General features: G+C 37.3%; 1 protein-coding gene across 3 annotated transcripts in view; it reads right to left on the bottom strand.

Annotated features, from left to right (window-relative positions):
- The window catches only part of TMEM45A (transmembrane protein 45A), a 75,230-nt gene that overhangs the window by 5,092 nt on the left and 53,433 nt on the right, over window positions 1–16,705 (bottom strand). For all 3 annotated transcript variants that reach the window (XM_040484320.1, XM_040484318.1, XM_040484317.1), the window contains exons 2-4: window positions 12,450–12,641; window positions 10,681–10,893; window positions 8,876–9,060 (exon numbers count right to left, since the gene is read on the bottom strand). In XM_040484320.1, coding sequence (XP_040340254.1) covers window positions 8,876–9,060; window positions 10,681–10,893; window positions 12,450–12,639 — 588 coding nt within the window. In that variant the 5' untranslated portion in view covers window positions 12,640–12,641. The remainder of the gene's footprint in view (window positions 1–8,875; window positions 9,061–10,680; window positions 10,894–12,449; window positions 12,642–16,705) is intronic.

The following is a 16,705-nucleotide window of genomic DNA, read 5'->3' as shown; positions in this document are numbered from 1 at the left end:
TTCAGAGAATGTGCCAGGTTTCTAAGTTGTGCAATTTCACTCAGTTATTTCAAAATTAGAATACAAAAAGTTTTTAAAATAAATGCTCACAGATAACATTATATTCAATGATAAAAGACTGAAAGCTTTTCCCCTAAGATTAGCAACAAGATGAGAGTGTCTGATTCACCACTTCTATTCAACATTGTACTAAAAATTTTTAGCCAAAAATTAGTCACGAAAAATAAAGGGCATCCAGATTCTAAAGGAAGAAGTAAAACTTTCTACATTCACAGATGATATAATCTTATATAGAGAAAATCCTAAAGAATCCGTACACAAAAGAACTATTAAAGCTAATAAATGAATTCATCATACTTGCAGGACACAAAATCAACACACAAATTCAGTTGTATTTCTATACATATGCAATGAACAACCCAAAAATTATGCTAAGAAAACAATGTCGGGTGCCTGGGTGGCCCAGTCGGTTGGGCGTCTGACTTCCGCTCAGATCATGATCTCGTGGTCCGTGAGTTCGAGCCCCGTGTCGGGCTCGTGCTGACAGCTCAGAGCCTGGAGCCTGTTTCAGATTCTGTGTCTCCCTCTCTCTCTGACCTTCCATTCATGCTCTGTTTCTCTCTGTCTCAAAAATGAATAAACGTTAAAAAAAAAAGAAAAAAAAAGAAAACAATGCCACTTATAATAGCATTGAAAAAAATAAAATACTTAGGAATAAATTTAATCAAGGAGGTTCAGGACTTGTACATTGAAAACCATATAAAACATTGTTGAGAGAAATCAAAGCCTAAACAAATGGAAATACATCCCATGTTCATGGACTGGATGATTTAAAATTATTAAGATGTCAATAACACCCAAAGCAATCTATAAACTCAATGCAATCCTTATCAAAATCCCAATGGTTTTTGTTGTTGTTGTTGTTGTTTTTACAGATATGGAAAGCTGATCCTAAAAATCATATGGAATTTCCAGGAACCCATAAACAACCTCAAAAAAGAAAAAGTTGTAAGAATTACGAAGTTGTAAGAATTATGCTTTTTGATCTCAAGACTTACTACAAAAACTGCAATAATCAAAATAGGGTGGTACTGACATAATGATAGAAATATAGATCAATGAAATAGAATTGAGAGTTCAGAAATAAATCTATATGTCTGTAGAAAATTCATTTTGATAGGAGTGCCAAGGCCATTCAATGGGTAAATAATCGTCTCTTCAACAAATGGTGCTGGGACAACTGGATATCCACATACAAAAGGATGAATTTGGACCCTTACCTCACAGCACATACAAAAATTAATTCAAAATTGGTCAAAGACTAAATATAAGAAGTAAAACCATAAAACTATTAGAAGAAAACATAGGAGGAATCTTCATGACCTGGGATTGCTGATGACTTCTTAGATATTACAGTAAAAGTACAATCAACCTGGGGTGCCTGGGTGGCTCAGTCGGTTGGGCATCTGACTTCGGCTCAGGTCATGATCTCACGGTTTGTGAACCCCACGTCGGGCTCTGTGCTGACAGCTCAGAGCCTGGAGCCTGCTTCAGATTCTGTGTCTTCCTGTCTCTGTGCCCCTCCCCCACTCACACTCTGTCTCTCTCTCCTTCAAAAATAAGTAAACGTTAAAAAAAATTTTTTAATAAAAGTACAATCAACCAAAGAAAAAATACATAAATTGAGCTTCACCAAAATTAAACTTTTGTATTTCAATTGACACTTTCAAGAAAATGAAAAGACAGGGGCCCCTGGTCAGTTAAGTGTCCAACTCTTGATTTTGGCTCAGGTCATGATCTCAAGGTTCATGGGTTTCAGTCCCACATCAGGCTTGATGCTGATAGTGTGGAGCCTGCTTGGGATTATTTCTCTTCCTCTGTCTCTGTTCCTCCTCTGCTCATTCTCTCTGTCTCTCTCTCAAAATGGATAAATTAACTTAAAAAAAAAGAAAGAAAATGAGAAGACAGCCCATAGCATAGGATAAAATACTGCTGAATCATATACCTAAAAGAAGTCAATATCTAGAATGTATAAAGACCTAAAACTCAACAACTAAAAGACAAAAAGATATATTTTTTAAATGGGCAAAGGAGTTTAAGAGACATTTCTCCAAAAATAGGTATACAAATGGTCAATAAACTCATGAAAAAAATGATGAACATTGTTATTAGAGAAATACAAATCAAAACCACAATGAGATACCCCTTCACACCCACTAGGATGGTAATAACACTAATAATGACAAGTGTTAGTAAAAATATGGAGAAATTGGATTCCTTATAAATTTCTGTTAGGAATATAAAAGGTGTAGTCACTGTGGAAAACAATTTGACAGTTTCTCGAAAAGCTAAGTGTAGAATTAATTATCACATGTCATTCCTAAGTATATACCCAAAAGAACTAAAAAGAAGTATTCAAACAAAAACTTGTAAACAAATGTTCATAATAGTCGACAGTTGAAAACAACCCAAATGCCCATCAACTGATGATGAATTAAACAAAATATGGTACATCTATACAATGGAATATTATTAAGCTATGAAAAGTTATGATTCACTAATACATGATACAACATAAATTAATCTTGAAAACATTATTTTAAGGGAAAGAAGCCAGATACAAAAAGTCACATATTGTATGATTCTGTTTACATGAAATATCCAGAATAGGTAAATCCATAGAAAGAAAAAGCAAATTAGTGATTATCAGGGGCTAGGAGGAGAATGAAAGAGAATGGCTGCTGAATGATTCCAAGGTTTCCTTCTGGAGTGATGAAAATGTTTTAGAACTACATAAAGGTGAGAGTTGCACAATACTGTGAATGTACTTAAATGGCACTGAATTATACACTTTAAAATGGTTAATTCTATGTTATGTAAAGTTTATCCCAATAAAAAATAATATGATAGAGAAGATAGGTAGATGATGATGATGATGATAGATAGATAGATAGATAGATAGACTTGGACAGATGATGGACAGATGGGGGATAGAGGGATGGACATCTGTCAGATGCTAAAAAATTACAATAACAAGATACTTACATGGATAACTGGACAAATATCCACCGTATATTGGCTAACTAAATGTCAGTTATGCTGCTTGGGAGTTTTCCTTACAATGGCCCTGCAATGATGTATTATTATCCCATTTTGATGTACTATTATCTTCATCACCCAGATGAGAAAATTGGGTGGTTTTGTAATTTGCCCAGATTTACACATCTAATAAATGAAATCTTACAGGAACAAAAAAAGCATTTAATCCATAACATTGAGTGAAATTTTAATTCCATTTCTGTATGAAATTTCAAATAGCCTGAGTAAATGAGGAAAAAACAAGATTTGGGCCTTAATCACTTGTTTCCATTTCCCATTTTAAAGAATTCCCTTTAGTTGGAAAGAGAGTTACCACTCTCTTTCCACTTGGTAGATGTACCATTATGTGTGGGGCAGCGTAACTTCACTCATGCATGTAAACTTCATGATTATCTTCAGTCCTCATAATAACCCCAAGAAGAAGATATCATTATTCCCCTGCTTTTCATGCCCTCCTTTTGCAGCCACTAATGGAAGGTGATAGAGAAATTCTGTGTCAAGGAAGGGTCTTTTAGAGGACAGTTGAGTGTAATGAACTATGGACAAGTTCCACAATTCCTATTTGTCCCACCAATGTCCTTCCAGTGCCATGATCCATCTATCTCTGCTTGGGGAGTGATTTGCTATAGCTCCCAGAGGTAAGGGTTAGCAGCTGTTGTGGGTTAAACTGTGTCCTCTCGGGGTGCCTGGGTGGCGCAGTCGGTTAAGCGTCCGACTTCAGCCAGGTCACGATCTCGCGGTCCGTGAGTTTGAGCCCCGCGTCAGGCTCTGGGCTGATGGCTCGGAGCCTGGAGCCTGTTTCCAATTCTGTGTCTCCCTCTCTCTCTGCCCCTCCCCTGTTCATGCTCTGTCTCTCTCCGTCGCAAAAATAAATAAACGTTGAAAAAAAAATTTTTAAACTGTGTCCTCTAAAAGGACATGTTGATGTCCCAATACTGGGTGTCTTTGAATGTGACCTTATTTGGAAATAGGGTTTTTTCAGATGTCATCAAGGTAAGATGAGGTCATACTGGATTAGAATTGGCCCTAAATCCAATGACTGGTGTCCTTATAATGGAAGGCCATGTGAAGACACAGGTACACAGAGACACACAGGTGTGACTATGGAGGCAGAGGTTGCAGTTATGCTGCCATAAGCTGAGGAATGTCAAGGATTGCTGACAACTCTCTAGGATAGTGGCATAGGACAGATTCTCCCTTTGGGTCCCCAAAAGGAAACCAATATGCTGACACCTTGATTTTTGGACTTCTGGCCTCCAGAACAGTGAAAGAATAACTTTCCATTGCTTTAAGTCATCTAGTCTTTGGGACTTTGTTTTTGCAGCCCTAAGAAACTAATACAGGAGCTGGAGTGCCTGGGTGGCTCAGTTGGTTGAGCGTCCGACTCTTGGTCTCGGCTCAGGTCATGATCTCACAGTTCGTGAATTCAAGCCCCATGTCGAGTCTGCACTGACAGCACAGAGCCTGCTTGAGATTCTGTCTCCTTCTCTCTCTGCTCCTCCCCTGCTTGCTCTCTATCTCTCTCAAAATAAAAATAAACTTAAAAAAAAAAAAAAAGAGAAAGAAACTAATACAGGAGCTAAGACCAAAATAAGCAAAGGAGAATCACTTATCCTAAACCTGAAGCCTGGACACATTAGCGGTTTTTCATCCATCTTTCAAATTCCAACTCAACTTTACCTTCTGGTAAGGCATAGAATATACAGTATACATTCATGAGATAAATATGGTGGAACCAGACTTCAAGTCCAGGTCTGCCTGACCTAGAGTCTCACGGACTTCTCCTTCCATGCCATACTCACAATTGCTTTTTAGAGCACTCAAAATAAAACATCTCTTTAAGTCACCTTCATTGGTCATCACCAATCCTACCAGTCAAATGCTTAAAGAGAGACTTTGAGCGCCTCTCACTGCCAATCTCATTGAGACCCTTATAGCCTGAAACTGAAAGCTACCATGAAGCCTATGAGTACAGTTAACTGATGTGATTATTGTGAAAGCCATAGAAACATTCCCAAGTCATTTCAGGCTAAAAGCAAGTGAATTAGGAAAGCTGAAATACAAAGGCCAAAAGATGCCACAACTCATTAAATTTTCCTTTAAATATAGAATCAGCCATTACTCTTTCATTTAATATTCTAATTTGCTTCCTAATGTAAAATTTCAACAATAACAAAAAAATAGGTCTTAAAAAGAATTTTTTCTTGCTGTATCTTCTATGCCACTCCTGACCATCTGTTTTTGAGTAGTTTAAGCTTCATTAATATCACATTTAAAATGTAAATAATTATCTTCTCTAATATACAACAAGCCAGAGGCCCATTTCCTATAGGTTGGAGTTCGAATTTCCTATTGTTTTATATCTTATTCTCTAATCACTTCTTTCAACACTGTTAGCCTTAAGCAAGTGTTTGATCCACTATATCAGACTTCAGACCACTACTGCTTTAGTTGGGTCTTTTTGATATCTTTGAATGAACTTTTGTCTTTCTTAAAGGCAAAACAAAGCTGAGTTTTACGTTGGGCTCAGTAATCTGGGAAGTCTTGAGAGGAATCCTTGGGGCAATTAGTGGAGCTGGGTGATGAAATAGAAGTAACTGTTCAAAGTAATAGGAAGCAAACACAGCAGAAATGTCTTCCTCATTCCTGATGGTCTCTGTGCCTCAGCTCTGACAATAATGTGAGGGAACTTGGAAATGACATAGTGCAAAAGTGAGCCTTAGAAATACTCTCCCACAAAGAGTCTCAGAGAAATCATGATTCATGGAATGAATGGACTTTGAAGGGTATCTGTTTCTTTTTTAAATTGCATGACATGGATAGGTTTTTCAGAAAGCATATCTGACTAGAATGACATTCATGAAAGAAATCATTTTTAGAGGTTGGGAAGGGCGTTCCATCCAGGTTTGCCTATCACCCGATCATTCGTGTATGAGTTATAAAAAAAAAAAGCAGCCAATCTGAACATTTTCCTCATTTATTTCACATCTTCTTACAGGTCAAAGAGTCTACATGTGACAATGTGTCTATTTATTATTTATATGCTAGTATTACCCATCTATGGAGAAGTAGAGAGAGAAAAAGTATGGTGAAAAGCAAATCACAATGTCATATGATTAGCTTAAGACAATTTGGGCCATAAACCTTCATAACACCACACAAAGCATCAAAATAAAAGCATAAAAATTCACCTCTCTAGACATTTTTGTTTTGGAGTCATCTGAGGATAGAGAGAGATACTATGGCTAAACCTTCATTTCCTGTCGGTGTGTGTGTTTGCACTGGTATTAAATGTTCATTTTTCTTTAAGCCTCTAAGCGTTATTTAGTCTGGCCACCAGGTAAAAAAAGAAACTAGTCTAGACATACTGATAGATGGAAAAGGTTTTTAAATAGTCACAGATTTACACCCCAAAATGTTAACCTCATGGCTCTTTCTTAGAAAAGCTTTTGGAAAAATATGAAAACATTATTTCTCTGCCAAAAGGGACAACATTAGGTCAGTCTATTCTCAGTTGTGACAGCCGATGCTTCCTCCCTCAAATCCTTAATGAGTCATTAATGATTAATGGAACACTAATCAGTTTCATTAATTCTGCTCTTATCTTTACTATTCCTTTTATTTACTTTTTACTTTCCTTGTGTTTCTTCTTTTGTTCTTACTTTCAACTTTCTTTACTTAGTTAGCTCTTTATCAAACTTGATTTAATAAATATATAGAGAATCCTGAACTCAATGAAGATAGAACATACTTTCTTTCAAATACATAGAACATTTACTACCACTGACATTGTTCCAAAGGAAGTTTCAATACAACGCATTTCAGAGTCAACACATTCTATGACTACAAAGCAATTAAATTGAAAATTAACAATAAAAATAAAAATAACATTTTTGGAAACCTAAAGGTGCACTCCTAGTTAACTCATAAATTAAAGAGGAAAGCACATGGAAAATGCAATATTCAAAGTTTCCCAAGAGTGAAAACTACCACACATCAAATCCTATGGGAGATGGCTACAGTAGTATGTAGAAGGAAATCTATAGCTGGAGATATATTTATTTTAAAACAAGAAAGACAGAAACAAAGTGAGCATTCAATAAAAAAAAAAAAAAACTAGAAAAGTACAAGCAGAATACAGCCTTATAACATTAAAGCAAAAACTGAAAATAAGGAGAAATTGACAAATCTAGAACTATCATATGAAACTTTAGCAGACCGCTATGAAATAGATCAATAAGACGAAAAGCAAACAGGAAGACAGAAAGTATACACAGTACAATTAGAGTTCCAAGAGCCTGGCCTCACCTCTCACCTAGAGAGGAACCTTTTTATTTGCTCTTGATTCCACTGGTGCCCACAGTCCTGCCACTCAGCTCTACTCCCACTATACAGTGCTGTTCTGGTCTGGCCCACAAGGTAGGTGGCTTGCCCTGTTTCTGTCTGTGTTGTTCAATTGCAGCTAGGTTATTTTCTTATTTTTTATTTATTTTTTCTTCTTTTAGTTTCTTTTTTTATAGTATTTTTAAAATTTCATCTTTCATTATTATGTGTCTGGAGTAGAGGAGATACACTGACATATAAACTCACTGTGTCATCCTGACCACAAATTAGCTTTTTTGAAAATTTTAAAATTTATGTTTATTTTTGCATAGGCAATGCATGCACATGGTAAAACATTCCAATCAGAAGATACAGAATTCATAATAGTGTTTTACATACCATTTTATTCAGCTTTTCAGCAAATGATAATTTAATAAAATGACTTGTATTTATAAACTGGTTAAATTCATCAGTTTCATCACATTACAGGATATTTGTTCCTCTATGTCATTTTTCCTTCAAAATACCCTTTGCATATAGCCCTTCTTTACCAGCCTCTGTTCCCCACAACCGTTCCACGCTCACCTATGCTTAAATATCACAGCTTTCCTATCCCGTTTTGACCATGATGTCTCCTTGTCACCACTTTCTTATCACTCCTCATATGAAATGCAAACCCCTGCAACAACCTCATCCCAAGTTCCTGCTCTCTGGCAACTAAACATCTCCTCTAAGAAGTCATCCCCAATTAAACCACATTCACCTTTCATCCCAGACTTTCTTTACATCTACATATGCATATTAGAGTACAATGTATCAGTCTCTATAAAATATACACTCACTGATTGGAATACATGTTTTTGACAACACACCAAGGTTAGGTAGTCAACAGAGTAAAATGGAAAGAGTCTAGGACCCACATTTAGATCTTTGTTCCACTATTGTGTGAGCCTGGGATAGTAACTTGGTCTCACTGAGTCATATCAGTAAATTGAGGATGATAATACCTAACTTCCAGGTCATTTGGAGGACAAAATGAAATAATACGTATGTAAAAAGTCCTCTAGAGTGGCTGGTTCATGGTTGTTTCTCAGTAAGTAATAGTTTCCTCTCTTTCCTGCCTTTCATATGTTTCTCAAGCTTATGACCCATTACACTGTAAGCAGCTTCAGGATTAGAAACTGCTGCCAACAAAAAGCAATGGCTCAGAATTCCTACCTTAGAGATATTCAGGTATGTGATGAAGATGAACACATCCTACTTCCTTCCCCTCTGCTCCATCAGCACTCCCACCAGAACGCTGGGCTACTCAAAGAAATATCACCTCTCAAAGACTCACATTCTCTCTACAGTCAGCACATCAGAAGGAAGTCTCTAGGTTATAGAGCAAAATATCCCACCAAAAGATTACAGATGGAAACGCCAGGCACATTAACCGGAGGCCCCAACTCACCTGCCAGAACCAGCTTCCCTGAAGCAGGATAAAGGTCATCTGAAGAAGCTCCACAATGACATTGTTCCTTACAAAGAACTCCAAGAAGCCTATCAGGGCTGCCACAAAGACAGCCAAGACCAGCAGCTGGTGCACAAAGATGTCCAGCATTTCCCGGCCATGAGTGTGGTTGTACAAGATAAAAGCTGATAGAGAGGGAAAAAACAGTTTGCCTTTTTCAATGAAACCAAGGGACACCACCATTTCTCTTTCTCTCTCTCTCTCTGTCTCTCTCTCTCTCAGTGACCCCACACACAGAATTTTACACACTCACATGTACGTGCGTACACACACACACACACACAAATCTGTCCAAAATAACAAGTGCTCTCCATTTCCCACAATAATGGAACCTTCTAGCATTTTTGGAGTCATAATTAACTCTTCAGAATGGAAATCTAACACTCCTTTTCCCTTTACTAACCTTTATTTCCTCGCCTAATATATCATGACATTTTCAACTAACTATATTTCAAAGCATCTTCTATGCAGGAGGATGAAAAATAAGTGTGATGGGGGCAGGGGAGCAAGAGTCAGGGTGAATTCACAGATGAATGAGACAAATCCTTGCCTTAAGGAATTCAGTCCATTGGAGTAAACAAATAAATACACAAATCATAACACTGGATTTTGATGGGTATGACAAGATGCTCTGGAAACTCCCAAGAAGCAGTAACTACCTATATGTTTTAATCCCATGAACAGATTTCAGCTTTATCTTCATGAGGAGGAAGAGATGTTCACTCAAAATATGGTAACACCCTGAGATAATGAGAATCATGCTGTTGGTTGTTGATGCCCATCTTTTAATTAGCCTTTGTTCTCAAAGAGGAGTTAGTAAAAGTCCTCATCTTCAGATGTGGGAAGGAAGGTGGACAGTTAGGAAATGATTGCCTCCCGATAATGTGGGGATTTTTTTTAGTCCTATAATCAATCTATTTCTTATAAATATAACAAATGAAAACAAATCACTGAACACTTGTTTTCGCTGTTGCCCTACACAGTAACAGGGACATCAACTGAACAAAAAATGTTTTTCATTAACTTCTCAAAAATAGGACCCCTTATTTTCATGTGACTGATTTTTTGACCCTACTTATTATGTAATGGTGGAGTTTTACTATATCAATATGAAAAACACTAATTAGTAGGTTAGCAAGTTGATGTGAGTGGTCCCCTCACTTCAGGATATTCATGCTTTACTTAAGTTCAGTTTCATTTGTTAAAAATGGAAATAATGATAGTCTCCAGGATAATCTAGAGATAAATAACCATGGTAGGTGTTCTTTAAGAATGATGTTCGGGGCGCCTGGGTGGCGCAGTCGGTTGAGCGTCCGACTTCAGCCAGGTCACGATCTCGCGGTCCGGGAGTTCGAGCCCCGCATCAGGCTCTGGGCTGATGGCTCAGAGCCTGGAGCCTGTTTCCGATTCTGTGTCTCCTTCTCTCTCTGCCCCTCCCCCGTTCATGCTCTGTCTCTCTCTGTCGCAAAAATAAATAAACGTTGAAAAAAAAAATTAAAAAAAAAAATGATGTAAAATGTGAATAAAGTACACTGAATGGTCATGCTTGTCCTATTGTGCTACATGGGTCAGTAAGGAAGGAAAAATCCTTGGCATCCTGCATAGGACATCTGACTATTTCACCATGGCCCAGATGGCCTGGTTGATCAAGCTGGCACCAGGACACTAAAGGAATATTATTGTACAGGGCTATACAAGTGTCCAATGATAATGAAAGGTACAGGCAAGTACTCACGTATACTTACCCTCAACAAATAAGGCATTCGACAACAGCAATTTGATTAAGGAAATGGGAAACGAATTGATGATAAACCTTAAGATGTTTGCCACGCCCACCAGCCCGAAGAAGAAATACATGGTGGAATGATGCCAGCTCAGGAGTTGGACCCACTGGCCCTCTTTATAGTTATATAAAGCCAAGTGGGGCCCTTCAGTAACAAACTGCTCTCCAAGCATGCCTGCAAAGGAACATATCACAGTTTTAGCAACCTTCTCCATAACTTCACAGAGAAAGCAGGAAGATAGGAGAGGTTAAGCCCATAGCTTAGTTGAGTGTTCTTTTATGATGCTGATTCTTCTTTCTTGGCTTTTTCCCAACAGCTAAGCACTGGTGCCTACGGTTGGTTTTAGAGGTTCAAATACTGGTTTGGATGATCAATTTGTAGTCAAAGATAACCAATTTAGACAAATGGCTGTTTATTTCACATCTTCAAGCCTATCATTTCAGTTCCCACTTAGTTCTGTGATCAGTTCCACTGATGGTCTTAGTTCCTATTGTCACCTAATGACTAGATAAATCCTGAACGATGTGGGGTTTGGATTTGTGAGCTCAGTCCTACAAAGGCCTATTACTTCCTTCTGATACATCTTACATCTTGGGGACTTGCCATGAAGGGGGGAGTTGTGCTTGATTCAGAACAAAAATGCTAGAGTTCAGCTTTTCCCCAATTAAGGATAACTGAGAAAACACAGACAGAGTATAGCACATGGTCTAGTCTGTAACACAAATAGTTAAACTTTCTTAAAGATGTTATGTTGTGTATTAACCTATGGAATTTGGCATGGCAATTCTTCCCATTAGAAATGGTTGCTCTATAATTTGATGGCCATAGCAAAGACCTAGTGCCATGAATAAAGCATGAAGAAATACAAAGGAAAATGAGAACATTATGCCTTTCACAAAGGAGCAGCTGCAGTGGAATTCTAAAAACACAGAAAATTTTCACAAAATCTTATAGTCAACGGAAAGGCTTTAGAATTTATCTGGCCTAACTTCTTTTTTCAATTTAGAAACCACACAAAAAAGGATGAAAGTGCATGAAGCAAGGTTTTCTTCAGCCTGATCTCTGTACAGTCCAACAGCAACAACTTATGATTGAAGCTTTCCCATAGTCACTTGATTATTTTGGTGCCATTTTGAAAAATGGTTTCTGATTTTCTGATAAATTTTACTCTTTAAGGCATCAGAATAAATTATATAAAATCATTTCATGGGCACCTGGTTTGATTCCAGCTCAGGTCATGACCCCAGAGCTGTGGGATCAAGCCCTGTATCAGGCTCTGTGCTGAGTGTGGAGCCTGCTTAAGATTCTCTCCCTCCCTCTCTCTCTCTCTCTCTCTCTCTCTCTCTCTCTCTCTCTCCCCCTCTGCCCCTTTCCCCTGCTTGTTCTCTCTTTCTCTCTCATAAAATAAAATAAAATAAAATAAAATAAAATAAAATAAAATAAAATAAAATCATTTCAGAGGTTCCAACTAATTCTATAAGGGAAACTCACTTTGAGTGGGCAGGCAAGTTAATTACTATGACCAACTCATTAAGGAATAGGCCTTTGTATAAACATGAAGTGTCCCCTTCTAACAAATTTTATCAGATACAAATTATAATCAGAATATGCATTCAGAGATATTTTTGAATAAAAAATTCATTTTAGCAATTTCTTGATTTGATAATTATCTCTTTGTGTGTAGAAATACCCAAAAGGAAAAAAACAGAACACAGAAATGGTCCACTCACCAGTTAAAGCCATGCAAATTATTGTAATTCCCTCCACAATATCCATTCGATGGAATAATGCTTTGGAACCAAGGTAGGAAGTCCGTTTGTGCTTTTTGCAGGCATACTTCAGAGTGCACTTTATGGTCCACCAAATACCCATGGTAATGAAGAAGGTTCCAGGGAGGGCATGACCTCTGAAACTCCCCATGTCTACCAAGATGAGAACATATAGAAGATGAAGACATTTTGTTTCCAAAATTTGACTAAAACATCACTTGTTCTCATAAAATACATGATTTTCAGATTATTATAGATATACCACTGAGTCAGAGAATTCAACATTACTGTCAACAGTAGTAGGTTCACTGCAATATCAACAATGTGAGTAAAAAGAAAAATTCATACTCCCTGAGCACTTACCTTTTGTGCTAGGCACTGTGTCAAGTGTTTAGCATGCAATCTCTACCCTAATTTTTACAACATACCACGAATGATGATTATTATCCCATTTTCAACTGGGATACAGATTTACAGAGTTAAGTGACTTGCCCAAATCCCACAACTATTAAGGAAGGGCTTTGCTGTTTTTAATAGGAAACTCAAAAGGATTTCTTAAAATGATAGCATGTGGGGCGCCCGGGCGGCTCAGTCAGTTAAAGCATTCAACTCTTGATTTCGGCTCGGGTCATGATATCACAGTCCCTGAGTTTGAGCCCCACATTGGGCTCTGTGCTTACAGCACGGAGCCTGCTTGGGACTCTTTCTCTCCCTCCCCACAAAATAAATAAATAAACTTAAAACAAACAAACAAACATGTGCTACACTACAGAGTTACACTTTAAGCATATTTAGAGGAAAGTAATATGAATGTTTTACCTATATGTTTAAAACTTCAAATTTTATAAAATTGCCTATAATTTTTTTTAAGTGTATAATTTCAAAGTACCAAGCACCAAGTATTTGAAAGAGACCATTAGTGCTCATCAAATATCCATGTGCTCCTCCACATACTTTTCCCAGCCTCTCCTCCAGTTGAATCAAAACCATGCTTCTATCCCTTGGGATGGGCATTGAGGAGGGCACTTGTTGGGATGAACACTGGGTGATGTATGTAAGCCGATCTGACAATAAATTATATTCAAAAAATAAATAAATAAAAATTTAAAAAATAAATAAAAATCAGCATCTGCCCCAAAAAATAAAATTAATTAATTAAAAACAAAAAGAACCATGCTTATAGTTCTGGTCAATGGACTATGGCATTTGTCATTTCCAGGTTGAGTGAGTTAAGAGCCTTTAAGTCTCCTTTCCCCTGCCTTGGCAACCCTGGTATGGCCTATCTGCAACATAGTGGATGGCCAACAAGCCTGCTTCGGATTTTGCCGGATACAACCCCCAATTGTGCTAAGTTATTGAACTTTTGAGATTTAATAGCTTAACCCAGCCTATCCAGACGGATATTAAACCAAATCTAATTGTAAATTCTTTTTATATGATTGTTACATAATGCAGCAAATAATAAAAAGAAATATCCTCTGTTTTTGGTCAATGCTACAGAAAATCAGTCTTGAATTATGTAAGTAGCCCTTTTTTCAAACGCACTGTACCAACAACAGAATAACAGAGAGAGAATTCAGAATCATCTTTATGAATCTGACAGCAGGCCAGATGCAGGAGAACTGAAAAAAGGAGATTTCAGGTTTCCCTTGGCCCAACAGAGTGCTTTATCTCCTTGGGTGGGTACTGGGCATCTCAGTTCAGGGAAGACACTTTGGGTTACTTCCACATCCTTCTGACACAACTGTGAAGTTTCAAGGGGGAATTGTGAAGTTGACTCAAACAATAAGAGTCTCTTAAATTTCCAGTCAAGACCCCAGATGGGTACTTTGCACACCCCTGAATCAGCCAAACCATCTAAGAGACTCTAAGTCAACATAGTTGACTCTTGAACCACACAGGGCTGAACAGCTTGGGTCCATTTGTATGCAGATTTTTTACAGTACAGTACTCTAAGTGCATTTTCTCTCCCTCATGATTTTCCTAATAACACTTTCTTTCCTCTAGACTTTTGTAATAATATAATATATAGTATTTATATATATATATACACATATATATGCATATATATATACACATATATGTATATGTGTATGTATATATATATACACACACATACTATATATATGTGTATATATGTGTATATATATATATACGTATATGTGTATATATGTGTATATATATATGTGTGTGTATATATATATATATATATATATACATATGGCATAAAATATATGTTAGTTGACTGTTTATGTTATCAGTAAGGCTTCTGGTCAAGAGTAGGCTATTAGTAGTTCAGTTTTGGGGGAGTCAAGGGATTTTCAACCGTATAGGGGGTTGGCACCCCAAACCCCCACATTGTTCAAGGTCAACTGTATATCACATAGTGCTAATGGCCCGTTCTTGTCCTAACTCTGACTCTAATTAGTGGTGTGGTTTGGTGAGTCTCTTAACCTCTCTGAGCCTTGGTTCTTAATAAAAGAAGGAGATGGCCTAGATGACACCTGGAGTTCCTTTTCTGCTTGAACATTCTGTGATTCATTATCCTAAACACCATCTTTAGCAGCATTACTGAATTCTCCTGTTTGTCTTGGCTTATACAGTCATGTAGGGTTGAAAAAAATACTTTTATGTGGGCTTGAAAAATACATTCAGACTGTAAATTACTTGTACTTCTCTGGAGAAGAATTTGTTATGTTTTAAGACGCCTTAGAGGTTTTATATTCCTTGGTACAGGAAACCCATTTCAAGAAGTTATCCTAAAGATACAGGCACCATTTAAAACATACATATGTCTAAAATCAGGAGAATGATTAAACAATTTTTGCAGCCACTAAAAGTTTTTAAATAACTTAAGTGATATGGGATATATTTAGTGAAAAGAACAGCATTTTTAAAACTAGAGAAAGGGCTTTGGATTCAGACTGACTATATCTGAATCCCAACTTTACTGTTTACTAGCTACGTAACTTGGGCAAGTTATTTAAGTTCTCAGTACCTCTGTTTCCTCTTCTGTAAAATGGGACAAATATAACAGTACCTACCTCCTAAAATTAAAATGAGTTACTCCAAAACAAATAATCCACAGTGGTATTAAACAAGATCATGTAATCCTCAACCTAGCTCAAACTACCAAAGTAGAACAAAAGTAAAATCAAATGAGAAATTCTACTTGGAAACTAACTGCTGCAAAGCAAAAAGCATCTATATAATTCTCTTGGAAATCATTTGTGTACTGCTTATAACATTTCTCCTGCTGCTGTCTTAGAGGGTTCCTGGAATCTTTTGTGGTTATTTAATTCCTTCAGTGCATTTAAAGAATAAGCTTCCTGAAAGCAGGTACCAAAATATATTCTTTCTACTCACCCACTAAATTTGGATAGTATCTTATACCCTATGAGGTTCTAACTAAGCCCTTTTTATAATATATGATCATATATTTATAAAACATCTCTACTCTGATTTCTCAAAGTTCCCTCATACTCAACATACCCACGAATTGAACGAATCACCTTATATATCCACCCACTACCAGAAAATAATTTTCCCTCAGTCACTTATTTTGTTAATACCACCACCATTCACTCACTTATCCAAACTCAAAATATGAAAACCATCCTAGAGTCCACCTATGTCTCTGAAAACTAATAGGTTATTAAGGCCTATTGCTTCTACTGTCTTGCATCAACTGACCCCTGCCCCAAATTTGGCTGACTCCTCTTGCTGTTTCGATTTTATCTGCTTGGGGAAATACCCCCTGATGGCCCAAACAGGAGAGGGTCCCCTTATACCTTTTCAAGGTACCCAGTTCTTATTTTAAATGAATTCTTTGTGTGATTAGTTATGGAAAGTCTGTCCTCTGCATAAGCTTCTATGTCCATCACTATTGAGAGCCTGTCTAGCAGGCAACTGGGGCCTCTCAGAGGTTAGGAGCTTGGGCTACATTCCATTTTTTGATGGCCTGAACCTGATAAATTTAAAAAGAAAGAAAATGACGGGGCGCCTGGGTGGCTCAGTTGGTTAAGCATCCATCTTCGGCTCAGGTCATGATCTCACAGTTCGTGAGTTCAAGCCCCATGTCAGGCTCTGTGCTGACAGCTCACAGCCTGGAGCCTGCTTCGGATTCGGTGTCTCCCTTTCTCTCTGCCCCTCTGCCACTCATGCTCTATCTCTCTCTGTCTCGAAAATAAACACTAAGAAAAAAAAATTAAAGAAAG

Source organism: Herpailurus yagouaroundi, unplaced genomic scaffold (assembly GCF_014898765.1).
Source record: "Herpailurus yagouaroundi ecotype Mexico unplaced genomic scaffold, PumYag 162, whole genome shotgun sequence".
NCBI lineage: Eukaryota > Metazoa > Chordata > Mammalia > Carnivora > Felidae > Herpailurus > Herpailurus yagouaroundi.
The sequence above is the reverse complement of the archived record's forward strand: the minus strand, read 5'-3'. Positions and strand labels throughout refer to the sequence as shown.